Source organism: Ovis aries, chromosome 1, assembly GCF_016772045.2.
Source record: "Ovis aries strain OAR_USU_Benz2616 breed Rambouillet chromosome 1, ARS-UI_Ramb_v3.0, whole genome shotgun sequence".
Classification (NCBI taxonomy): Eukaryota; Metazoa; Chordata; class Mammalia; order Artiodactyla; family Bovidae; genus Ovis; species Ovis aries.
Window position 1 is genome coordinate 98,021,324 of NC_056054.1, and position 23,009 is coordinate 98,044,332.

Here is a 23,009-nt window from a genome sequence, read left to right on the forward strand (position 1 = left end):
CTGAGTGTATATAAATAATCATACTCTGGAACTCTGATAAAAGAATTGTCACAGAAAAGCTCTTCTAGATAGGTAGATAGATAGCTAGATAGATAGCTCTTCTAGGTCTCCAGAGTAAATGTTGATATCTGTCTCTACTGTCTATGTCTTGGTCAGCAGGAGAAATAAAGAGGCAAGTTTAATAAGTCTTATAGATTTATCATCGTCATAACAATCAGGAACAATTTGTCTTCTCTCTGAAAAGGTAATGTGAAGGGTTAATAGGGTAGCAGAGATGTGCCTGCAAACGGGTCTCTCTGCTCATGCTGAGCGTCCTTGCATACGAGGCTTTCTGCCAAAGAGTCTGGATACAGCCTTGAGTTTAATAGTCCCTTGCAAACGAGGGAGCATTCCCTTCTTGAGATAAGAGGGAGATGAGGGCTTTGTGCAGACTCTGCAGTAGACAGAGATTTCACTCCCCTTTGCTGTACGATAACATGTATGCACCTGCACTGTGCTGAAAAGGCTTATTCTTACAGTCTGGAATTCTGCCTAAGGAGGGCTTTATAATAATAAACGGCAATTAGTTTGCCCAGTTCTGTTCCTCTGGCCAGAGTGGTGTCCTGTCTGTCTCTTGTGTGTCTTGTATGTTCTGTGTCATTTCACTCGTAGTAACCAACATCTGGCGCCCAACGTGGGGCTCAAGTGAAACCGAAAGAGGTAAGAAACCCCGGGGGGGTTTTAGATCCATAGCACGGGAGCTTTCGGAAACATGGGAATTCCTCACCCTAGCGGAAAAAATTGCTAGGTCAATTCTTGTGCATAATCATGGGGAATTCTTCACCCTAGCAGATGGGAACTTTCAAAAGTTCATGGTTCAAAAAACCATGGGGAAATCCTGCTAGGAAGAAATAAATGTTCATTACGGGCACAATATGTGAATTTATATATTGAATCATGTTATAGAATTTATGTAATGCTATAACACAGGCTTTGACTTTGCTATCTACTGATAATGAGACTAAATCTAATGCTTTAATGAAGGGAGAGGCAATTTATGAGGATATGCCAAATGTTGGTGGAATTTCTGCCTTGCCTGAAAGTAAGGATACAAATAAGCCTCCTTCTGGAAATGGTGAAACATCTGATAGTTCAGAATCAGATTCGGAGGCTTCTTCGGTTTCGTCAGAGGAGGGCAAAGAGATTAAAGAAATGACCCATCTATTCCGGGAATAGTGGAAATCCCGTAAGGAGGAGAAAAAATCTACACCTTCTGCTCCTGCTTGTGCTTCTCTTCTCCCCACTGCAGTTGATCGGCCCGATGTGGGCAGGGGACATTGTCCGTTCTCCTTTCCTTTGTCTATGCTTCACGATGATGACTTGTCTGCTCCCCCTGGTGGGTTTATTGATCTTCCACAATTGTTTCCCATCCAGAGACAGCAGGATGGCAATGTGATGAATGTTCAATATGCTCCTTTGGAATATAAATTTTTTAAAGATCTTAAAGCTGCAATAGCGCAATATGGTCCTCAATCTCCCTTTGTTTTGGCTATGCTGGAATCATTGGGAAAAGGCAAACTAATCATTCCATTAGATTGGGAATCCATTGCCCAAGCTGTCTTGGAGGGTTCTCAATGGTTGCAACTTCGTAGCTGGTGGGAGGAAGAAGCTAGGAAGCAAGCTTGGATTAATGAGGGACAAAATCCCCCTGGTCCTCTCGAGGACAAATTAATGGGAGAGGGCCAATATCAGGCTTTAAGAGAACAGGCTCAATACTCTGACCAGGACTTACAACAAGTTCACCAGGTCTTTTTACGAGCATGGTGCCGTGTGGTGCCTACTGGCCAAGCCCAGCCCTCCTTTGTTAAAACAATGCAAGGCCCTAATGAGCCATATACTGATTTTCTAGCAAGATTGAGGGTAACTGTGGAACGGGCTGTAGGGAGGGATGAAATCTCAGGGATATTATTACAAACTTTGGCATTTGAAAATACAAATCCTGAATGCAAGCGTATACTGGGATTTTAAAGGGACAGGGTGCCTCTATAGCTGAATATATCAGAGCCTGCTCTGGAGTAGGAAGAACTGAGCACCAGGCTAATGTCTTTGCTACGGCCTTGGCCAAGGTTATAAGACCACCAAAGGGAGGTAACTGCTTTCATTGTGGAAAACCTGGTCATATGAAAAAAGAGTGTCAGAAATTAAAAGCTGATAAAGACAGATCTCTTGCTAGGAAGAATAAGGCTCCTCCTGGACTTTGCCGTCGGTGAAGGAGGGGATTTCATTGGACTAATAAATGCAAATCTAAAACAGACAAAATGGGCAACCCGATACCGGGAAACTATCCTTCGGGCCTGAGTCCTTGGGGCCCAGGAACAATACCGGGGACTTCTCCTCCTTGCCCTCCTCCCATTCCATCTGCCCCGTTAAAAAGACCTCAGATGATGATTTCGGACTTACGGTCTGCTACTTCAGGGAGTGCTGCTGCTGATTTGTCACTAGCTGATAATGTTCTTTTGTCACCGAGGGGAGGCATTTATAAATTAAAAACAAATGTATTTGTACCACTGCCTAAAGGCACTTTTGGCTTAATATTAGGCCGTAGCAGCGCGGCTTTGAGAGGTTTAACCATAATTCCTGGGGTAATAGACTCTGATTATGTTGGGGAAATTTTAATTATGGTCTCTACTTCTACCACACTTTCATTGTTAGCTAGAGAATGTATTGCCCAAATACTTCTCCTACCTTATCACCCCTTTTTGGCTCTTCCTAATAAACAAACAGGGGGATTTGGAAGTACTGGGCGAAATATATTTGGGGAAATGCTTATCAGAGATTCTCACCCTGTTCTCCCCTTGATTATACAAGGAAACAACTTTGAGGGACTAGTAGATACAGGGGCAGATGTTTCAATCATTTCTTCTCAGCAATGGCCCCAAGGTTGGGAAAAGGAAAAAAGCCCTTTAATGCTGACGGGATTGGGCTCCATTGCAGATATTTGGAAGAGTACCCATCCCTTGCAATGTCAATTCCATAATGGAAGATCAGTGTTTGTTACCTTTTATATTGTAAATATACCTATTAATATATGGGAGAGAGATCTCCTCTCTCCTTTGGGGGCTTCTGTAACCATTCCATTGGAAAACTAGTGGCCACTGCTCAAATTCCTTGAGCACTCCCATTAAAATGGTTAACTAATACTCCTAAATGGGTTGAGCAGTGGCCATTACCACAAATGAAGCTCGAGGCATTAGAACAAGTAGTACAAGAACAACTCCAACTTGGTCATATAGAGCCCTCTACCTCACCCTAAAATTCTCCTGTTTTTGTTATTTAAAAAAATCTAAAAAATAAAAAATGTTCACTGATTCACAAGAAGTTAATAAATGTATTGAACCTATGGGAGCATTGCAGTTGGGACTCCCCTCTCCAGCTCTTATTCCTCAAAATTGGTCCTTAATGGTGCTAGATCTTAAAGACTGTGTTTTTTTACCATTCCCCTACAATTTCAAGATAGAAATAAATTTGCTTTTACAGTTCCTGTTCTTAATCATGCTCAACCTGTTAAGCGTTATCAATGGACAGTCCTACCGCAAGGAATGATAAATAGTCCTACCTTATGTCAAGAATTTGTAGCTCACTCTTTGCAATCTCTCCGCCAAGAATACCCTAATTATATTCTATATCATTATATGGATGATCTCCTATTGGCAGCTCCTAGTATTGCTGAACGTGACGAATTCTTTTTAAAAGTACAAGAGGCTTTAAGACTACACAATTTGCAAATAGCCCCAGAAAAAATTCAAAAGGACTTTCCTATTTCATATTTAGGGACAATATTGGAACAACATAGAATTAAGCCCCAAAAGTCACAAATTAGAAGAGACCATCTCAGAACCTTAAATGATTTTCAAAAATTATTGGGAGATATTAATTGGCTACGCCCGGTACTTGGGATTCCTACTTATCAGTTATGACATTTGTTTTCTACTTTAGAAGGAGATACAGCTTTCGATAGCCCCCGGACCTTAATCCCATTGGCTTTACAGGAACTTCAACTTGTTGAACAACGACTGAATGACAGCTTTTTGACTGACTTACATGCATCTCAACCTATTTCTTTTATCATATTTCATACCCCTTATTCCCCATCTGGTGTAATTGCTCAAGAAGAAGGATTAATAGAATGCATTTTCTTACCTAACAGTTTTTCCAAAAAATTGACTATATATATGGATAAATTAGCCTTCCTTATACAGAGAAGTCACCATCATATTTTACAATTATCAGGATGTGAACCACACCAGATTGTTACTCAGTTAACAACTGCTCAAATATCTCGATGTTTACAATTTAATGAAAACTGGCAAATTTCTCTTGCTTCATATCCTGGTTCGTTTTCTAATCATTATCCATCATCTAAATTGATTGATTTTCTCCAGACTAACACTATGATATCTCATTCCCCAATTTCAGATGTTCCAGTTAAAGGACCTACTATTTTTACAGATGCAAATAAAAATACTGCTAGATATTGGACCCCAGAAAATTCCAAGGTTCTCCCCCACTCATTTTCTTCTGTACAGCCTGCTGAATTGTGGGCTATCTAGTTTTACAAGATTTTCCCCAACTTCCTATTAACATTGTTTCAGATTCTCGATATGCTGTTCTCTCTTGCCTACAGCTTCCTCATGTCTCCCTTCCACTGACTCTTAAAACAGCTATTGATAAATTGTTTTACCAAGTACAACAATTACTCTTGCAACTTTCAGAGTTAATTTTCTTTACTCACATCCATGCACATTCTGCCCTTCCTGGACCCTTATCATTTGGAAATGCTACAATTGATGCCTTACTTAATCCTATAGAAGCAGCAAAGCAAAAACATCTCTTACAACATACCAACTCCAAAGGGTTAGAAAAATCTCACACTATTACTCAAAAACAAGCTCAAAATATTGTTCGTTCTTGTTCCATATGTGCACCCTTTGCTTTGCCATTTACCTCACCAGGTGTCAACATGAGAGGACAACAAGAAAATCAGATATGGCAAATGAATGTAATTTACATTTCTTCCTTCGGACAACAAAAATGTGTGGGCAACTGCATTACATTCTAAAAAGGCTGACGCTGAGCTGTTATTACTCATTTGTTATCTTGTTTTGCAGTTATGGGATTACCAATTGAATTGAAAACTGATAATGCACCTGCTTACCAATCCGCAAAATTAGCTCACTTTTTATCTCAATACCATATAACTCATACTTTTGGTAATCCTTATAATAGTCAAGGGCAAGCTATTATTGAAAGAGCTAATCATACCTTGCATGATTATCTTGAAAAAATAAAAAAGGGGGAACAAGAGAGATTTATGAAACCTAAAGACATTCTGAATAAAACCTTACTTACCCTAAATTTTTTGAATGTTTGGAGCAGGGGAAATCTATCAGCAGCAGAGTTGCACTTTCAAGGGAAAGAAGAGGATAAGAAGATCTTGAATACACCTATTTGGTATAAAGATAAAGAGAACGGCTGGATCCCAGCATCATTAATATATTTGGGGCAAGGGTATGCTTTCATTTCTGTTGATAATTACAGGTTTTGGACCCCAGCAAGATTGATCAAAATCAGCAATGGTTAATCCTCTTGTTCAGAAATTTGAAGAGCTTACTATGCAGAGAAGCCTTACCTCCCATACAAGGGAAGCAACACCTCCTACGTGGGGTCAAATGAAGAGGTTGACCCAGGAAGCAGAGAAGACATTAATGAAGGTGGGGCAACCTCTGAATCCTACCAATCTTTTGCTTGCCACGATGGTGGTGGTGACATGTCAGGTAATCGGCGTATCAGCAAGTAATTATACATATTGGGCATATATACCTAATCCCCCATTAGTAAGAGCAGTTTCCTGGGGGGAACCAGAAGTGCAGGTATGTACTAATGAGACTGCCTTCTTTCCCCTGCCAGCTTGCAGGGGAATAGAACAACTATATCATCATAAACAACAATATAATATTAGTAATTTGACCACTGCGGTGGAAGGTATTCCTTTATGTATAGGGGGACACCCCTTTTGTCTGTCCACCAAGGAACATTCTCATCATTCTTATAATACATGGGGGGTAAAGTATAATAATTACCATTTTGCTACTTTTACTGTGCTTGTTTCCACCAGGGGATTTAGTACCTCGACAGAACCGATAGACATTCATAATGGAAAACACATGTCACTATGTCCTGTTAACCTTTTCGTTCCTTCTCTAGAATCTTTGGAGTGGGAACGTTGCCGAGGCCATCCACCCTTTAAGGTCATGAATTATTCTGGGGCCATCATTGTAGATTGGAGTCCAGATCATGGACAATTCTTAGAAAAATGGTCAAATAAACCTTTTAGGTGGCATCGCGCAAATACCACTTTGATGGGCAATGGTAACGAAACAGTTAAATGGCAGCAATTTGCACTTGTCCCTCCTCAATTACAATTGCAAGGATATCCTCACATTCAAGGAGATATTTGGAAACTATGGGCGGTTTCTGGTAATCTCACTATCTGGTCAGGAAATTATACTTTGGACAGTGGTGACTCTTCGGGTTCATTCCATGTTAATTTACATGTTAATAAATCTTATTCCACAATGGCATGTGTAAAATATCCTTTTGCATTGTTATATAGGAATTGGACCTGGAATGATACTCTGGAGTCTGTGTCAAGTAACTATTGTAATTTAACTCAATGTATAAATGTCTTGGTGGGAAGAATTTGAAAGACAAGCCTTTAACTCCAATTTCTCGCTAGTAATTGTTAAAGCTCAGACAGAATTATGGTTGTCTATAAATCTGACTCAGCCGTGGTCAGATCCTTTTGCTGCTTCTCATCTAGTAACCGCTGTACAGACTTTGCTACACCGATCTCGACGTATGCTTGCTGTGGTCATTGCTTCGATTCTCGCAGTCGCATCAGTAACTGAAACAGCAGCTGTAGCAGGCCTTGCGTTACACTAAGGAATTCAAACAGCTGATTTTGTTCGGGACTGGCAAAAGGACTCTCATTTGTTATGGCAACAACAGCAAGATTTGGATGCACAACTTGCTACCGACGTGCTTAATCTTCAAACACACCGTTTCCTGGCTTGGAGATCAATTGGCTGTTTTATCTACATGAAGTGTGTTGAAATGTGATTGGAATTCTTCTGTTTTGTATAACACCTGTACCATTTAACATGAGCCCTTCAAGAGATTAACCGAGACATATAAATAAAAAGAGTTCTAGATGCCCATCATCTAGAGAGATTCCGCCTAGCCCCTAAGAGGTGGCTGGATAGCCAATGACGGGTAAGACCCTCAGAGGAGGGCAATCTAAGACAGGCACAGCCGCAAGAGGGGCTGGCGAGGCTGGAGGTTGGCCGCCTACAGCTTTATGCCTTGCTCTACAAAACATCAATACAAATGTCTCGAGGGCTTGAATACAATAAAAAAGGGGGAGATGAAGGGTTAATAGGGTAGCAGAGATGTGCCTGCAAATGGGTCTCTCTGCTCATGCTGAGCGTCCTTGCATACGAGGCGTTCTGCCAAAGAGTCTGGATACAGCCTTGAGTTTAATAGTCCCTTGCAAACGAGGGAGCATTCCCTTCTTGAGATAAGAGGGAGATGAGGGCTTTGTGCAGACTCTGCAGTAGACAGAGATTTCACTCCCCTTTGCTGTACGATAACATGTATGCACCTGCACTGTACTGAAAAGGCTTATTCTTACAGTCTGGAACTCTGCCTAAGGAGGGCTTTATAATAATAAACGGCAATTAGTTTGCCCAGTTCTGTTCCTCTGGCCAGAGTGGTGTCCTGTCTGTCTCTTGTGTGTCTTGTATGTTCTGTGTCATTTCACTCGTAGTAACCAACAGTAATGCCTTTTGGATTTCAAATTCTCACCCCGTTTCAAAGACAATGTAAATATCAGTCATAGTCCTAGAATTGTAGGACTTGGTATTTTATCCTTAAATTTTAGATCAAATAAGTAAGTTTAAAAAGAGTAAAGCAACTTCATGTTTTGCAGTAAGAATGTATGGGGGTCCGGCACTAAAATCCTGGCTTTCACCTGGTTGATGTGTCTTTAGTGTTGTTAGAAACAGAATAGCCTAATGCTCCTTGATTCACTCCTCTATCCCATCATGTTCTATAAAATATAATATCTCTGCTCCTCTAGATAATATGGATCCGAAAGTTGCTGAGTTCCATGAATGCATTTACAGAGCCCTGTGGGTAAAGTGTTGTGCTGTTTCCATCGGGGGGTACAGAATGAGGATACACATTCCTTACTGGAGGCAGTTCAAAGAGGACTGTTCCCAGTTCAGCCTAGATATCTGTCTGTAGATAGAATAACAACAGCAGACACCAATAGGTTCAACCTGCTGAAAGGGAAGATGAGGATGGGGAACAATAACTCAGCTCAGGGTCCTCAACTCAGTGAGGCCCGCTGGGCTTCTTTTCAGTTGCCTCTCCCCAGCCACTCTTAGAAACTCACTCCAAGTGGTGAACTGGAGCAACTGTAGGGCTTATCTGTTTATTTTTCATTTCTCAGGTCTCACTCACTGACCTTTACTGCCTGATGCCCAGTCTCTTGAAAATCTTTGTCTCATATGTTTTGTTCAGTTTGTTGTTGTTGTTTTTTGTTTGTTTTGCTGTTTCAGGTGGGAGAGTAAATCCAGTTTCTGTTAGTTTGTGTTTGTGTGGCATCCCTTTTTATAAAATCAGTTGGAAAATATCTATCAAGATCCTGAAAAGACACTTTTACAAAATAAAGAACACAGTCACAAACATGGTGAAACTGTGAACTAAGGAAAACCCTTAACACTTGACCAATAAGGTGTTAATATACAAATATATAAGCAGTTCATACAACTCAACATCAAAAAACCCCAAGCAACCCAATTAAAAAATGGGCAAAAGAACTGAGCAGACATTTTCCCAAAGAGAACATGCAGATGGCCAATGGAAAAGAAGCTCAACATCATCTATCATCAGGGAAATGCTAATCAAAACCACAATGAGATATCACCTCATGCTATAGAATGGCTATCATCAAAAAGAACACAAATAACAAATGCTGGTGAGGATGTGGAGAAAAGGGAACCATGGTCACTGATAGTGGGAACTACCATATAACCCAACAATCCCACTGCTGGGTATGTATTTGGAAAAAATAAAATAAAAAACCAAACAGAAACACTAATTTGAAAAGATACATGCAACCCAATGTTCATAGCAACATTATTTACAGTTGTCAAGATATGGAGGCAATCTGTGTGTCCATCAACAGAGGAATGGATAAAGAAGATTAGAAATATATAATAAATGGAATCATTCTCAGCCATAAAAGCAATGAAGTTTTGACGTTTCCAACAACATGCATGGACTTGGAGAGTATTATGCTAAGTGAAGTAAGTCAGACATCACTTATATGTGGAATCTACAAAAATATAACAAATTAGTGAATAAAACTAAAAAGAAACAGACTCACAGATATGGAGGACAAACTAATGCTTTCCAGTGAGGAGAGGGAAGGGGGAGGGACAAAATAGGGGTAGAGATTAAGAAGTACAAACTACTATGTATAAAATAAGCTACAAGGATATATAAAACAGCACTGAAATATACTCAATATTTTATAATAAGTATAAGTGGAATATACCCTTTAAATTCTGAATCACTATATTGTACATGTATAAATTACATAATAATTTATGTCAACTATACTTTAAAAAATACTTTTATTTTAAAAGTACCATACCAGTCCTAAGGACAATGTTTGCTTAGCTATATGTTGGGGAATGCAGTCCTCACAGCCCCTTGCCCAAAGGCTGAGGGGAGGCTCCTCTGAGGTTTGTTGTGAAAACTATTCCTTTGTGAATCAACATGCCTCTTTATTTTTTAAATTAATTTTTATTGGTGTATAGCTGCGTTAAGGTTGTGGTTTCTGCTGTACAGGAAAGTCAATCAGTTATATGTATACATATATGCCCTCTTTTTTGCATTTCCTTCCTGTTCAGGTTGCCATAGAGCACTGAGTAGAGTTCTCTGTGCTACATAGTAGGTTCTCTTAGTTATCACTAGTTATGAATTCTCATTAATTATCAGTTATTTTATACGTAGTAGTTATATAGGACATGCCTCTTTAAAAGCATGTCACCCTTGATTATTTCTAATCTCCAAAAGGTCCTTCAAAGGAAAGGGTGAACATGACTACAAAGGAGCCCAGTGGAAAGTTCCAGCTTTGAAGCTTTTGTGGAGAGTCTCTCAGGAAACACTTCCCCCAGGCTGACTTATGTTCCCTGGAGAGCCAGGGAGAGAAGCCAGACATTTCAAATCCTTAGGTTACAAACAAGGCACTGAAGGAGGAATAGAGATTCCCAAACCCTCTCTCAGGAACCTCATCTGTTGCTCCAAAAGAGATCCCAGAAATTCCTCCTCTCGGTAGTCTAAAATGATCCTGTGCCTTAGTTACTAAGCAGGGGACACAGCACTAGATACCACCGTTTGTTAGTTGGGAGTATGGCCATGCCAGTTATAGAAGAGAAAAGAAAGTAGGGAAAGTCAGGTGAGATATTAGAAATATCTGTCCTCCCCAGTCTGGAAGAGGCACAGGTCACACGGGTCTCCCTGAGTTCAAGATCTCTGGTGTTTCTGCAGTAAAGGAATAACCTGGTCCACTCCCTTTCCAGGGGAAAATGGGAAATGCAATGATGGGGAAAATGATGCAAAAGTGGGAAATGATGGCTGTCAATTCACAGTCTGGCACTGGAAAGGAATACAGCATTTTTATTCCCCAGAGCAACTTAGAAGGGGAGCAGGAACATTTATCTTCCAGGAAAATGAATCTAGGAAATGCCCCCAAAAGTACACACAAACTACTGAATATATATTTAAATGGTCTGTTATTAACCATTAGGGCTTCCCAGGTGGCTTAGTCCATAAAGAATCTGCCTGCAGTGCAGGAGACCCAGGTTCAATCCCTGGATCCGGAAAATCACCTGGAGAAAGAAAAGGCAACGCACTCCAGTATTCTTGGCTGGGAAATCCCACGGACAGAGGAGGCTGACAGGCTATAGTCCATGGGGCTGCAAGAGACGGACACAACTTAGCAAAACTAAACTACCACAATTAACCATTAACTGTCAGGGGAGAGTACAAACTCAGTCCCCCATTACCACAAATTGTGCGTTGGAGTTTCCCAAATTTGGGGAAATCAAAGCATTCGGCACATCTGGAGTGCAATAGATAAAACTTCATTTTTTTGAAAACCATTTTCCTGATTATGAGATCTTCGACGGCCCCCAACCACCCCCCAGCTACTCCCCTACCCTCCATGACACTAACGCAAGACAGCAATAATAGAAGAAATTGGGTGAGGGACAACAGAGTATGTGTGAAAACTCTACTGTGTGCTCAATTTACCTGTAAACCTAAAGCTGTCCTAAAAAGTAATGTCATTAATTTTTAAAAATGTAAGGATGCAACACCTCAAATCAAAGTGTTGGTGGCATCCTGTAAGGGCATGCTTAATACTAGCTGTTGATGTGCACCAACCTGGAGACTGATCATGGTGACTCCCATGCCTGTGCCTTCAGCCTCTGCAGCCTGGTAGTTCTCCTGGAATCGCTGTGGAATTATGCAGGGTAGGGTAGTTGCAGGGCTGCAGATAGTGCAGAGACCAGTTGCACCTAATGAGGGCGGGGAGAAACCATCCTGGGGCCAAACAGTGAAGATCCAGGAACTGCTGAGTTTCGGCCGCTGCCCCGCCTGTGTCTACAGAGCAAAGGACAGTGAGAACGGGAACTGAGAGCTACCGCTTGAGGTTGCTGCCCGGAGGATACAGGCGGCAGAGGAGGCTTTGGTCAAGTTTGAGACTTGGAAGCAGGAAAATAAGTTGAAGTAAGACTAGAACGTTCCGTGGTGGCTTCAACCACCAGTTTCCCAATTAACAGTCATGCTCGTGTACGGTATTCACAGAGCAGGATTATAAAATCTTATGCTGTTAACATGAGGTGAGAACGAGCTCCCCAAGCCCTCTCTCCTGTGCTGAAAACAACAACAGGGCTGAGTCTTAACAAGCGGACGTCTGGGCGCTTGACACCAGGGAGAGGCCCTCGACGCCCCGAAGCCGGCCGCACGGCCTGGCTGCCTGCTCCTCGCCATCTCGGGAGGCCCCGCCCAGGTGACAGGCGACAACACAGCCTCTCCGGCTGCAGTCAGCTACGTGCCCCTCTTGCTCGTGCATTCCCCTCTGCAGAATGGGAGGGTGTGAAAGGCTTTCAAGCGTGGCCGATGTTCAAAACTTTAAAACTGGACGCTGAATCATATAAATATGGGGAGAATGGAAACGCCTGTGGGCGCTGAGCTCCCCTCTCAAAACCGAGAGGGTGGCGCCGTCTTGGGGACGTGGGTGGGTGGGGAGGGGGTGAACCCAGAAAGCTGAGGAGAAGGAAGGTTAGGAAGGAAACAGCCCAGAAGAAACACTGTCAGCTGCTCACATCCGACCGCACCCCACGGGGCGCCAGCGGCGTGGGTGCTCGCGGCGCGATGTGCGGGGCCGCTGTCGCTTTAGCTTCGATCGGGTTCCCAACACAGAGGACGTTCTGTCCCCCAAAGAAGCTGGCAGTGCCCCGCGATTCTACCCTTGGACCTGGGGTCCCAGGAAGGGGACATCCCACGAAGTCCGAAGAGCTCTTCTGGGGATGTTCAGCGCTCCCAGGGCAGCGGGAAGAGGACAACTGCAGAAAGAAAAGGAACTTTTTTTTTCTGGCGAGAATTTTAATTCTGGGTAGAAAACTCTAGAAATGCTGGCAGAGCAGGTGCATTTGGAGGAGGCCCAAAAAGCCCTTCCTTGTTCACCCCGAATGCGTTTCGTCTCATTCCAAGAAGTCCAAACCCGAAGAGACGGCTGCGGGCCGGCGAGTCAGGCGCCCGCTGGCGTTGTGGAGGAGGCTGCGCGGGGCGGGGTGAAGAGAGCGCCGGGCCGGAGGCGGGTCCTGGGCCGGCGCGGCTGCGCCAGGCCTGGCTCAGCGGTGGGAGGATCAGGCCGGTGGCGGTTCCATGGTGTAATGGTGAGCACTCTGGACTCTGAATCCAGCGATCCGAGTTCGAGTCTCGGTGGGACCTTTCTCTTTAGGCTGCGCTAAGTGTCTTTTACGCGCTTAGCCCGAATTTAGTCTCCTCCTGAAAGCGGATGCGCGCCGAGTGGACCTGCTTTCTCGCCCCAGCGTCCCCCTCCCTCCTGCTCGCGGGACAAGAACTTCTGGGTCCCGCGAAAGAGGCCACGTTTCCCCCATACTCTGCAGCCTCCCCCTCAGCAGCCGAGGTCCCCGAAACTTATCCGAGCTGTGTAGGTCCGTGATCCACGGGGAGGTGGCGGGCAGGTGGGGGTCGAGCCCGGGGCGTCCCCGCTGGACCTAAATGCTCTGCTCATCGCTGGCCATCGGAGGCCCGGCCCCGCCAAGGGGCGCAACGACCGAGCCATTGCCACCTCCACCCCATCGGGTCACCCTGGGTCTCCGGGGCGAAAGGCAGAAGCTGAGCCCACTGAGGGGGCTTCTCACCGCATGTCTTGTCCCTGTGAATAAATGGTCGCGGGGGATGTAATATCTTTGATCGGCCAGGTTGACAGCTTTCCGGTGAGAACAACTGTATTTTAATTCTTGTGCCCAATTCTATTTCGCGTTTTAATTGATCCTATTTCAATTTACTTCGATTTTTTTTTTTTTTTCAGAATTTCTCGCCCCTAAGTCTCCGCTGGACACGAAAAGCTGCTGCCAGGCTAAGATTTGAACTTGACTCCAGGAAATCTAGTCCTTTCCTCCCAAGTTCAGGCAGAAAGAAGAGCCAGGGCCGAGGATCCAGCGTCTCTGGAGACCAAGGGTCCCTTATCCAACTTCATCCTGGCCTTTGAGACACCTGTGGATTTATAGTCAAGGCTAGATTATAGTGAATATACCTTATTTAGTTAGATTTAAGTTGGAAGCTACGTCCAATTATAAAATTAAAATAAAGCAACAATTTATGTATGCCTCAGGACAACAAACCCCAAAATTGCTTTCCCCAATATCGTTGAGGACGACAGAGAATGAGATGGTTGGATGGCATCACCGACTCGGTGGACATGAGTTTGAGCAAGCTCCGGGAGTTGGTGATGGACAGGGAAGCCTGGCGTGCTGCAGTCCATGGGGTCGCAGAGTCAGATAGGACTGAGTGACTGACCGACAAGACTGAGCGGTATTCAGCGACTGAATACCGTTGATAGCGGTATTTTTGCTATTATGTATTGTTTTGTCTATGCAATGTGAAAAAAACTGAAGGACTTTCTGGAATATCCTATTTCTATTACTCCCAGTAGTACCCTTAAAAACAAAAATGCTTGGTGTTAGAGAAAGAGATTCACTTAGAAGATAGATATTCAATAAAACCCTGTAGTTCCGAATTGAAATTGTATGTTTACGAATCTGTGAATTCATAAATACATACAAATACATTCAATACATACAAATACATTCCTTGGGGCCAGAGGAAAGAGCAGGAATTGTCTGCAGCCGGGCTGGAGGGAATGGAAGATGACAGTAGTGTTCTGAAACTGGATTATTGTACCTGCGATGGGGCAAGAAAAGAAAGAGAAGGAAGGAAGAAAGTGATAGTTCCACAAGAAAGGGTGGAGGCATCGTGAGACCTGGCATTGCCGTGCCCCTGCAGGTGGTGACATAGGGCCTAATCTGCGACATCATAGCTCGAGTAAGGTGTACCCCCTCCCCACCCGCCAACCCCTGGTGCGTGTGTCTTCATCCACTGGCAACTGTTCTGGCAGGTTCAAGGCGGATGACTTAGTGAGGGCAGGCCTCAGGGTGGTGCAGAGAGATCAACGGCACCAGGTAAAAGCTAGGAGGAAGGAGCATGCGGAAATCAACAGCCTGGGGATTGCGGGTGCTGGGGAGGAAGTGAAAGGGCAGATGCATAAAACTAACGGCTGAGACATCGCAAGATTCAAAGCCGAGTTCGTCCCTGGGTGGGCTCGAACCACCAACCTTTCGGTTAACAGCCGAACGCGCTAACCGATTGCGCCACAGAGACCAACTGCTACAAGCGGCTCCTGTAACATCCTGCAATGAGAATGGATTTCCCCGGTCCCTTCTAACCGCCGCGAAAAAAAGATTCAAATGTCTCTAATTTGGCCCAACCTCGCCGGCACCGGAGACACTGAGTCTGGGCCCCGAGCACGCCAGGCGGCGGACCTGGAACCCGAGTGAGCTGGGGCTCGGACGAAACAACGCGGAGCCCACAACTGTCCTCGCCTCCTCCTGGCCGCCTCCAAAGCTGCCCCGCTACCCGAGGCAACAGCAGCTTCTCTCGGGCTCAAGTCCTCCACTTCCCACTCGTGATCGGCCTCACCGGTCGCGCTCACGGCACTTGCCCCGGGGCCCTGGGGGTCACACGGGGCAAGAACAGCAACTGGCTGTGTCCCCACTGCACTGCCCCTTCTCAGCGCCTCCAGAGAACAACTCCACGGGGCACGACCTGGAGTTGGCTCACCATGCCCGGAACGGGGCCTGGCACCCAGCAGTCGCCCAAGAAATGCTGGGCGGTGGATGCATTCCGTCTCAGCGGCTGGGAGTGGTCGGTAGACCGAGAATTCTTACGACTCCTGCAAGTTTTCAGTCCTAGAGAAACCTAGATTTTTCAGGTCAGTCGTTTTCAAAACTTTTTTTCTAGCAGGTGGTTTAAGGAACAGATAAAAGTTCTAGAAAGGCCAAGATGGCACCACCTGGACCGGCTCTGAGCTCCCCACCCAAGACGGTTCTGCGCCTAGTTGCTTGGGTCTGAATTCGTATCCTAACAAAGAACGGGTTTCTCGTGCCTGATCACCGCCAGCAACATCGTGTGGTTCTACCTTTTGGACTTGGTGGCTTGTCCCTTCCTGCCCACCGAGCAGGTGGGTGGGATGGCGAAGCGGACACCGCGCCAGAGAACTCAAGCTCTGAAGCATCCCAGACCCCGCCCGAAGCCCCCAAGGCCTGGAGTCAGCTTGGCCTTCAGCTTCGGCCTCGAAGGGCTCCAGGTGCCCCCCGGAGGAGGATGCCTGCCACACCGTAAATAACCTCCGCTGTCTAATCGGGGGCATTTGGCTGAGGTGATAGGAATCCGCCCTTTTCTGGCCTTAGGGGTCCTCGAGGGGTCCCCCTAATCCTGCCGATTGAATTTGCTTGCAAAGAGAGAGGCTCCCCGCCTATCTCCATTTCTCTGGCCTAGGCTGTGCATGCTGGTCCAAGACTCAGGGGTTACTAGTAACCCCAAACAGGTAACCTCCTGTCTGTCTTTCTCTTTGCAGACAGGTGCTCCTATACATATAAAAGTCCCCAATAACCCTGCACACAAGGAAACTACCAGAGTCAAAAACTGAATTCCCCATAATGGGTACACTACAGGCAAAAATCAGTTGTTTCTATGCAATAGGAATGAACAATCTGGAAAGGAAGTTAATAAAACAATTCCACTTACAAGATCACTTAATTAATTATTAAGGGAGGTGAAAGACTTGAACACTGAAAACTGTGAAACATAGCTGCAAGAGATTAAAGAACCCCTAAGGAAATGGAAAGACAGCCTCCATGGATTGGAAGATTCAGTATAGTTGAGATGCCAGTACTACTCGAAGTGATCCGCAGAGTCAGTGCAATTCCTATAAAAAATTATCCTCTGCATTTTCTAAATGGTCCTTGTTAATAGATTTAAGGGACTAGATCTGATAGATAGAGTGCCTGATGAACTATGGACTGAGGTTCGTGACATTGTACAGGAGACAGGGATCAAGACTATCCCCGTGGAAAAGAAATGCAAAAAAAGCAAAATAGCTGTCTGGGGAGGCCTTACAAATAGCTGTGCAAAGAAGAGAAGTGAAAAGCAAAGGAGAAAAGGAAAGATATTCCCATTTGAATCCAGAGTTCCAAAGAACTGCAAGAAGAGATAAGAAAGCCTTCTTCAGCGATCAATACAAAGAAATAGAGGAAAACAATGGAATGGGAAAGACTAGAGATCTCTTCAAGAAAATTAGAGATACCAAGGGAATATTTCATGCAAAGATGGGCTCAATAAAGGACAGAAATGGTATGGACCTAACAGAAGCAGAAGATATTAAGAAGAGGTGGCAAGAATACACAGAAGAACTGTACAAAAAAGATCTTCACAACCCAGATAATCATGATGGGGTGATCACTCACCTAGAGCCAGACATCCTGGAATGTGAAGTCAATGCTTTCAAGGCCTTAGAAAGCATCACTACAAACAAAGCTAGTGGAGGTGATGGAATTCCAGTGGAGCTGTTTCAAATCCTGAAAGATGATGCTGTGAAAGTGCTGCACTCAATATGCCAGCACATTGGGAAAACTCAGCAGAGGCCACAGGACTGGAAAAGGTCAGTTTTCATTCCAATCCCAAAGAAAGGCAATGCCAAAGAATGTTCAAACTACCGCACAATTGCACTCATCTCACACGCTAGTAAAGTAATGCTCAAAATTCTCCAAGCCAGACTGCAGCAATACGTGAACCGTGAACTTCCAGAGGTTCAAGCTAGTTTTAGAAAAGGCAGAGGAATCAGAGATCAAATTGCCAACATCCGCTGGATCATGGAAAAAGCAAGAGAGTTCCAGAAAACATCTATTTCTGCTTTATTGACTATGCCAAAGCCTTTGACTGTGTGGATCACAATAAACTGTGGAAAATTCTGAAAGAGATGGGAATACCAGACCACCTGACCTGCCTCTTGAGAAACCTATATGCAGGTCAGGAAGCAACAGTTAGAGCTGGACATGGAACAACAGACTGGTTCCAAATAGGAAAAGGAGTACGTCAAGGCTGTATGTTGTCACCCTGCTTATTTAACTTCTGTGCAGAGTACATCATGAGAAACGCTGGGCTGGAAGAAGCACAGGGTGGAATTAAGATTGCCCAGAGAAATATCAATAACCTCAGATATGCAGATGACACCACCCTTATGGCAGAAAGTGAAGAGGAACTAAAAAGCCTCTTGATGAAAGTGAAAGAGGAGAGTGAAAAAGTTGGCTTAAAGCTCATCATTTAGAAAACGAAGATCATGGCATTTAGTCCCATCACTTCATGGGAAATAGATGGGGAAACAGTGGAAACAGTGTCAGACTTTATTTGGGGGGGCTCCAAAATCACTGCAGATGGTGATTGTAGCCATGAAATTAAAAGACGCTTACTCCTTGGAAGGAAAGTTATGACCAACCTAGACAGCATATTCAAAAGCAGAGACATTGCTTTGCCAACTAAGGTCCGTCTAGTCAAGGCTATGGTTTTTCCAGTAGTCATGTATGGATGTGAGAGTTGGACTATGAAGAAGGCTGAGCACCGAAGAATTGATGCTTTTGAACTGTGGTGTTGGAGAAGACTCTTGAGAGTCCCTTGGACTGCAAGGAGATCCAACCAGTCCATTCGAAAGGAGATCAGTCCTGGGTGTTCTTTGGAAGGAATGATGCTAAAGCTGAAACTCCAATACTTTGGCCACTTCATGCAGAGTTGACTCATTGGAAAAGACTTTGATGCTGGGAGGGATTGGGGGCAGGAGGAGAAGGGGACGACAGAGGATGAGATGGCTGGATGGCATCACTGACCCGATGGACATGATTATGAGTGAACTCTAGGAGTTGGTGATGGACAGGGAGGCCTGGCGTGCTGCAGTTCATGGGGTTGCAGAGTCGGACACGACTGAGTGACTGAACTGAACTGAATCCCCTGCAATACAGTTCATTTCAGACATTGTCGATTTCATCTCTTAAAGTTTGACTGGGTCTTTGTTTATGTTTGCATGTGTCTCCTTAACTGTTTGAACTTATGTAATGTTGTTGTTCAGTCCCTCAGTCATGTCCAGCTCTTGGTGACCCCATGGACTTCAGCTCATCAGGCTTCCCTACCCTTCATTAACTCCTGGAGTTTGCTCAAACTCATGTCCATTGAGTCAGTAATACCATCTCATCCTCTGTCGCCCCCTTCTCCTCCTTCCCTCAGTCCTTCCCAGTATCAGGGTCTTTTCTAATGAGTCTGCTCTTCACATCAGGTGGCCAAAATATTACAACTTCAGCTTCAGCATCAGTCCTTCCAATGAATGTTCAGGGTTGATTTCCTTTAGGACTGACTGGTTTGATCTCCTTACAGTCAAAGGGATTCTCAAGAGTCTTCTCCAGCACTACAGCTCAGAAGTATCTTCAGCTCTCAATCTTTTTTATGGTCCAACCCTCACATCTGTATATGACTACTGGAAAAAACAAGCTTCCCTGGTGGCTCAGATGGTAAAAAAAAATATCCACCTGCAAAGTGGGAGACATGGGTTTGATCCCTGGGTTGGGAAGATTCCCTGAAGGAGGGCATGGCAACCCACTCCAGTTTTCTTGCCTGGAGAACTACCATGGACAGAAGAGCCTGGAGGGCTACATACAGTCCATGGCGTCTGTAGAGTCAGACACAACTAAGCACACGACACTGGAAAAAACATAACTTTGACTGGAATATAGTTGGAATAAAAGTTTAAACGTCCTTCCCTGGTTATTCTGACATCTGTGTCAGCTCTCGGTCACTCATAAATGATCAATGCATCCCTGCATTGTGAGTCATTTCCCCTTCCTCTTTGGATATCTAAAAATCTGATGGAATGCCAGACATTGTAAATGTTATTTTGTTGGGTGCTGGATAGTTTTGTGTTCCTATAAATGTTGAGTCTTGTTCAGGGTTGCCCTTAAGTTATTTGCAAACAGTTTGATGGTTTCAGGTCTTGCTTTTATGATTTGCTAAATGGTCTGGAGCAGCTGAACACTCAGTCTAGGGCTACAAGTTCCTGCTACTGAGGTAAGACTTGAGTACTCCACTCCATGATCTCCTTAATTACAAAGTTATTATTATTATTTTCTAGTCTACCTGTTGAGGGCAAGCATGACTGTGAGTGCCAGGCTTTCTGTTTTCTCTGAACCTATCAAAGATTTCCCCCTGACTTTGGGGAGTTTTCTCCCAGGACTGCACTGATCAGTACTTTGCTGCCCACTGCAGGAGTCTCCTTTGCAGAGCTTCCCCTGATTACCTTCAGCATCTCTCTCTTCCCTGGGGGTTTGTCCTATGGACTCTAGCTCCTTTGGCATCCAGGAACTTGTGTCCTCAGCTCAGCAAGGTCCACTGGGCTGGTTTTCAGTTTGCTCCTGGTGCCTCTTGGGAACTTTCCATGCAATAAGTTGGAGCCATTGTTTCCCATCTCTCAGGGATCACTCCCTGTCCTTCACCTGATGCCAAGTCTCCTGAAAATCTTTGTTTAATGTCCCCAGTCTGACTTTGTTGTTTCAGCAGTTAAGTAAACTTGGTTTCTATTAATTGTATATGGGTGTGGGGACCCTATGAACTCAAGATGTGAGAAAACCATTAAGATTCTAAAAAGAGTTATATATAGTACAGAACACAGGTTCCCACTAAAATCTTTTGAGGTCTGTATTTGTTAAACAACAAAAGACTTCACACAAAGTATCACGACTAGCAAACATCTTGCAAAGAAATCAGACATCATTGAGTGAGTGAACAACTGCAAGTATCTCAATAGAAGTTTTGCCTGAGGTGTCTCAAAAGTAATCACACCCCTTCATTCAATTTCTTAAAGTTAACTTACAACTTTTGGCACCAAGCAAATGGGGAGAAAAATAGTTGCAAACCCATACCTACTACAACAGAGAACCTATTAAATATATATATATATACATTCTTGGAGTTTTACTTTACCCCCACCCCAGCCTACCCGTGTTTTCCAACTCTGCTGCTGCTAAGTCACTTCAGTCGTGTCCGACCCCCGCGACAACCCCCCGCGACAACCCCCCGCGACAACCCCCCGCGACAACCCCCCGCGACAACCCCCCGCGACTACCCCCCGCGACTGCCCCCCACACTGGAGTGGGTTGCCATTTCTTTCTCCAATGCATGAATCCAGGTTCCTCCGTCCATGGGATTACTTCAGGCAATAAAGAATGGGGTGCCATTGCCTTCTCCAACTCCACCCACCACTCTGAGAAACAAATTTGAACTTCAACACATATTGAGGACTCAAGTTCATTTCTGGGTCAAGAATATTCTCCAGAGGAAAAAAAACAGCCATCCATTCCAGAACTTTGGTCTTTAAAACCTCAGAAATAGAAGAACCAAAGAGAGTCAGATAACGACTTTGTGACTAAACCACTCCTAAGAAAACATAGTTAAGTCTGCAGTTATTACTTAGTTATCAGGGGAAAGCGCGCACGCAGTCCCCCACTACCACAAATTACGCAGTCGAGTTTCCCCTATTTGAGGAAATCGCAGAGGTCAACACACCCGGAGTGCAATGGGTGAATCTCGCTCTGGGAGAACCACCTTCTTGATCATGGTATCTCCTCTGCCAGGTAAGTATGAGTTAGTCTTGCCCCTGCCCCCGTACAGCTTTAGACACGTTCACCGTACGCACACGCTGACTTTGCCGTTTCCCCGCAACTCTTCCACTATCCTCCACACCCTCTCCTTTTCCACGCCTCTCAGGCCCTCCAAATAACTCTTCTAAAAAAAATCCAACAAATCTCAGGAAATTTTCCGTAACCGGGGAAGTGCCTCGCCGGGAACAGTACCATTCGCTGCAAAATTTACATGAGCCAACCCCATTCAGGACCTCTAAGGCGGCTCCTCTCCTTCAACTCAAGCCCCGCCCCACCCCTGTCGAGATGACCAATGGCGAGTCCCCTGTGACAACGAAGTGACGTCATGATTTCATCAACCTTAGCAATCGACCTGCTTACAACGATAGAAGAGACCTCGGACTTCCTTGGTGCCTCAGACGGTAAAACTTCTGCCCACAGTACCGGAAACCAGGGTTCGATTCCTAGGTTGGGAGGATCCTGTGGAGAAGGAAATAGTTACCCCCTCCAGTACGCCTGTTTGGAAAGTCCTATAGACGGAGGATCCTGGTAGGCTACAGTCCAAGGGGTTGCAAAGAGTCAGGCACGACTGAGCGGTGTAACTTTCACCCTTTAAGTGAGACTTAGACGGGTTTTATTTCTTTTCACTTTAAAATTTTTATTTTTTCTTTGGGTATAGCCAATTAACAATGTTGTGGTAGTTTCAGGTGAATAGCGAAGGGATTCAGCCATACATATACATGGAGATACAGACGGATTTTGCCAGCCTCCTGGAGTCTGACTTTTCGTGCTAGATTGCACACCGAGAAGAGAAATTTAGGGATGGTGTGTTACGCTGATGCAAAAGCTTTTAAGTAATAAATAAGTTGTAAAACAGTGAATAGAAATAGTATAGAGACAAAATAAAAGCATATGTATATTTCATGTGTATAAACAGACGGATTTAGGGTTATATCTCAAAGTGCCACTCGGTAGACTTATTTTCTGGGCAGATTCTTCCTGTTTCATTCTGACGATATCACAAAGAACATTCTTTCCCTTTGCTTACCATACAGAATACAAGAAATGAGGATTCTGAAATAGAAACTGATGACTAAAATAAGGGCAAGAAAGATAACGGGTTTGCTTGAAGAGTGAGGTTTGTTTATTTGTTTTCTCTTATTGCATAAGACTGGGTTAGACATGAGGGCGGAGAAGTGGGAGGCTGGAGAAAACAGCGAACTTGTGTTTTACGACCAGAGAGCAAGGGGAAATGGAGTAACTTGATCCTTGAGGTGCCTTTGGCTTAAGGGGGAAGGTGACTTCTGGAAAATCTTGGGAAGAACAGCAAAGGAACTCAGCAAGTAGTTAACTTCCAGGAAGAATCTTGCTTTCTTCCTCCCTTCCCCACCCACAGCCCCCACCACCCATTTCTCTCTCTGCGACCATCAGAAATAGACTCTGGCTCTTTTCATCTGACATAAACTTTAATCCAGGGCTAGTAATACCTTAGAGAATCTCCAGAAAACTGGAGAATGAATTTATACAAACTGGGAGGAATAAAAAAGGCTGATGAAAGCGAGCCTACAAACC

At 44.5% G+C, this 23,009-nt stretch overlaps 2 protein-coding genes, 1 long non-coding RNA gene and 3 other non-coding genes across 6 annotated transcripts in view; 4 read left to right on the forward strand and 2 right to left on the reverse strand.

The window, feature by feature from the left end:
* The first annotated feature begins 209 nt into the window (after positions 1-209).
* On the forward strand, positions 210-7,805 carry LOC121820159 (endogenous retrovirus group K member 25 Env polyprotein-like). Its single transcript, XM_042253294.2, has 2 exons — positions 210-699; positions 5,578-7,805. Exon 2 carries the CDS (start codon positions 5,613-5,615, stop codon positions 6,741-6,743), a length of 1,131 nt encoding a protein of 376 aa, XP_042109228.1. The 5' UTR covers positions 210-699; positions 5,578-5,612; the 3' UTR covers positions 6,744-7,805.
* Positions 7,806-13,030: 5,225 nt separating this feature from the next.
* Positions 13,031-14,449, forward strand: LOC121817689 (uncharacterized). The gene is made up of 2 exons (XR_006057726.2): positions 13,031-13,640; positions 13,736-14,449. It is a non-coding gene; the product is annotated as an uncharacterized LOC121817689 (long non-coding RNA).
* TRNAQ-CUG (transfer RNA glutamine (anticodon CUG)) lies at positions 13,057-13,128 on the forward strand. Its single transcript has one exon. It is a non-coding gene; the product is annotated as a tRNA-Gln (tRNA).
* Positions 14,450-15,010: 561 nt separating the features above from the next.
* TRNAN-GUU (transfer RNA asparagine (anticodon GUU)) lies at positions 15,011-15,084 on the reverse strand. The gene has a single exon. It is a non-coding gene; the product is annotated as a tRNA-Asn (tRNA).
* Positions 15,085-21,275: 6,191 nt separating this feature from the next.
* Positions 21,276-21,439, reverse strand: LOC114111406 (U1 spliceosomal RNA). The gene has a single exon (XR_003587463.1). It is a non-coding gene; the product is annotated as a U1 spliceosomal RNA (small nuclear RNA).
* Positions 21,440-21,800: 361 nt separating this feature from the next.
* The window catches only part of LOC101112943 (neuroblastoma breakpoint family member 6-like), a 45,615-nt gene continuing 44,406 nt past the window's right edge, over positions 21,801-23,009 (forward strand). The window contains exon 1 of the mRNA XM_042253300.1: positions 21,801-21,859. The gene's annotated coding sequence lies outside the window, so the exon portion shown is untranslated. The remainder of the gene's footprint in view (positions 21,860-23,009) is intronic.

Bases quoted from the DNA above. Each gene is read 5' to 3' on its own strand.
- LOC121820159 (XM_042253294.2), top strand. From the start codon at position 5,613: ATGGTTAATCCTCTTGTTCAGAAATTTGAAGAGCTTACTATGCAGAGA.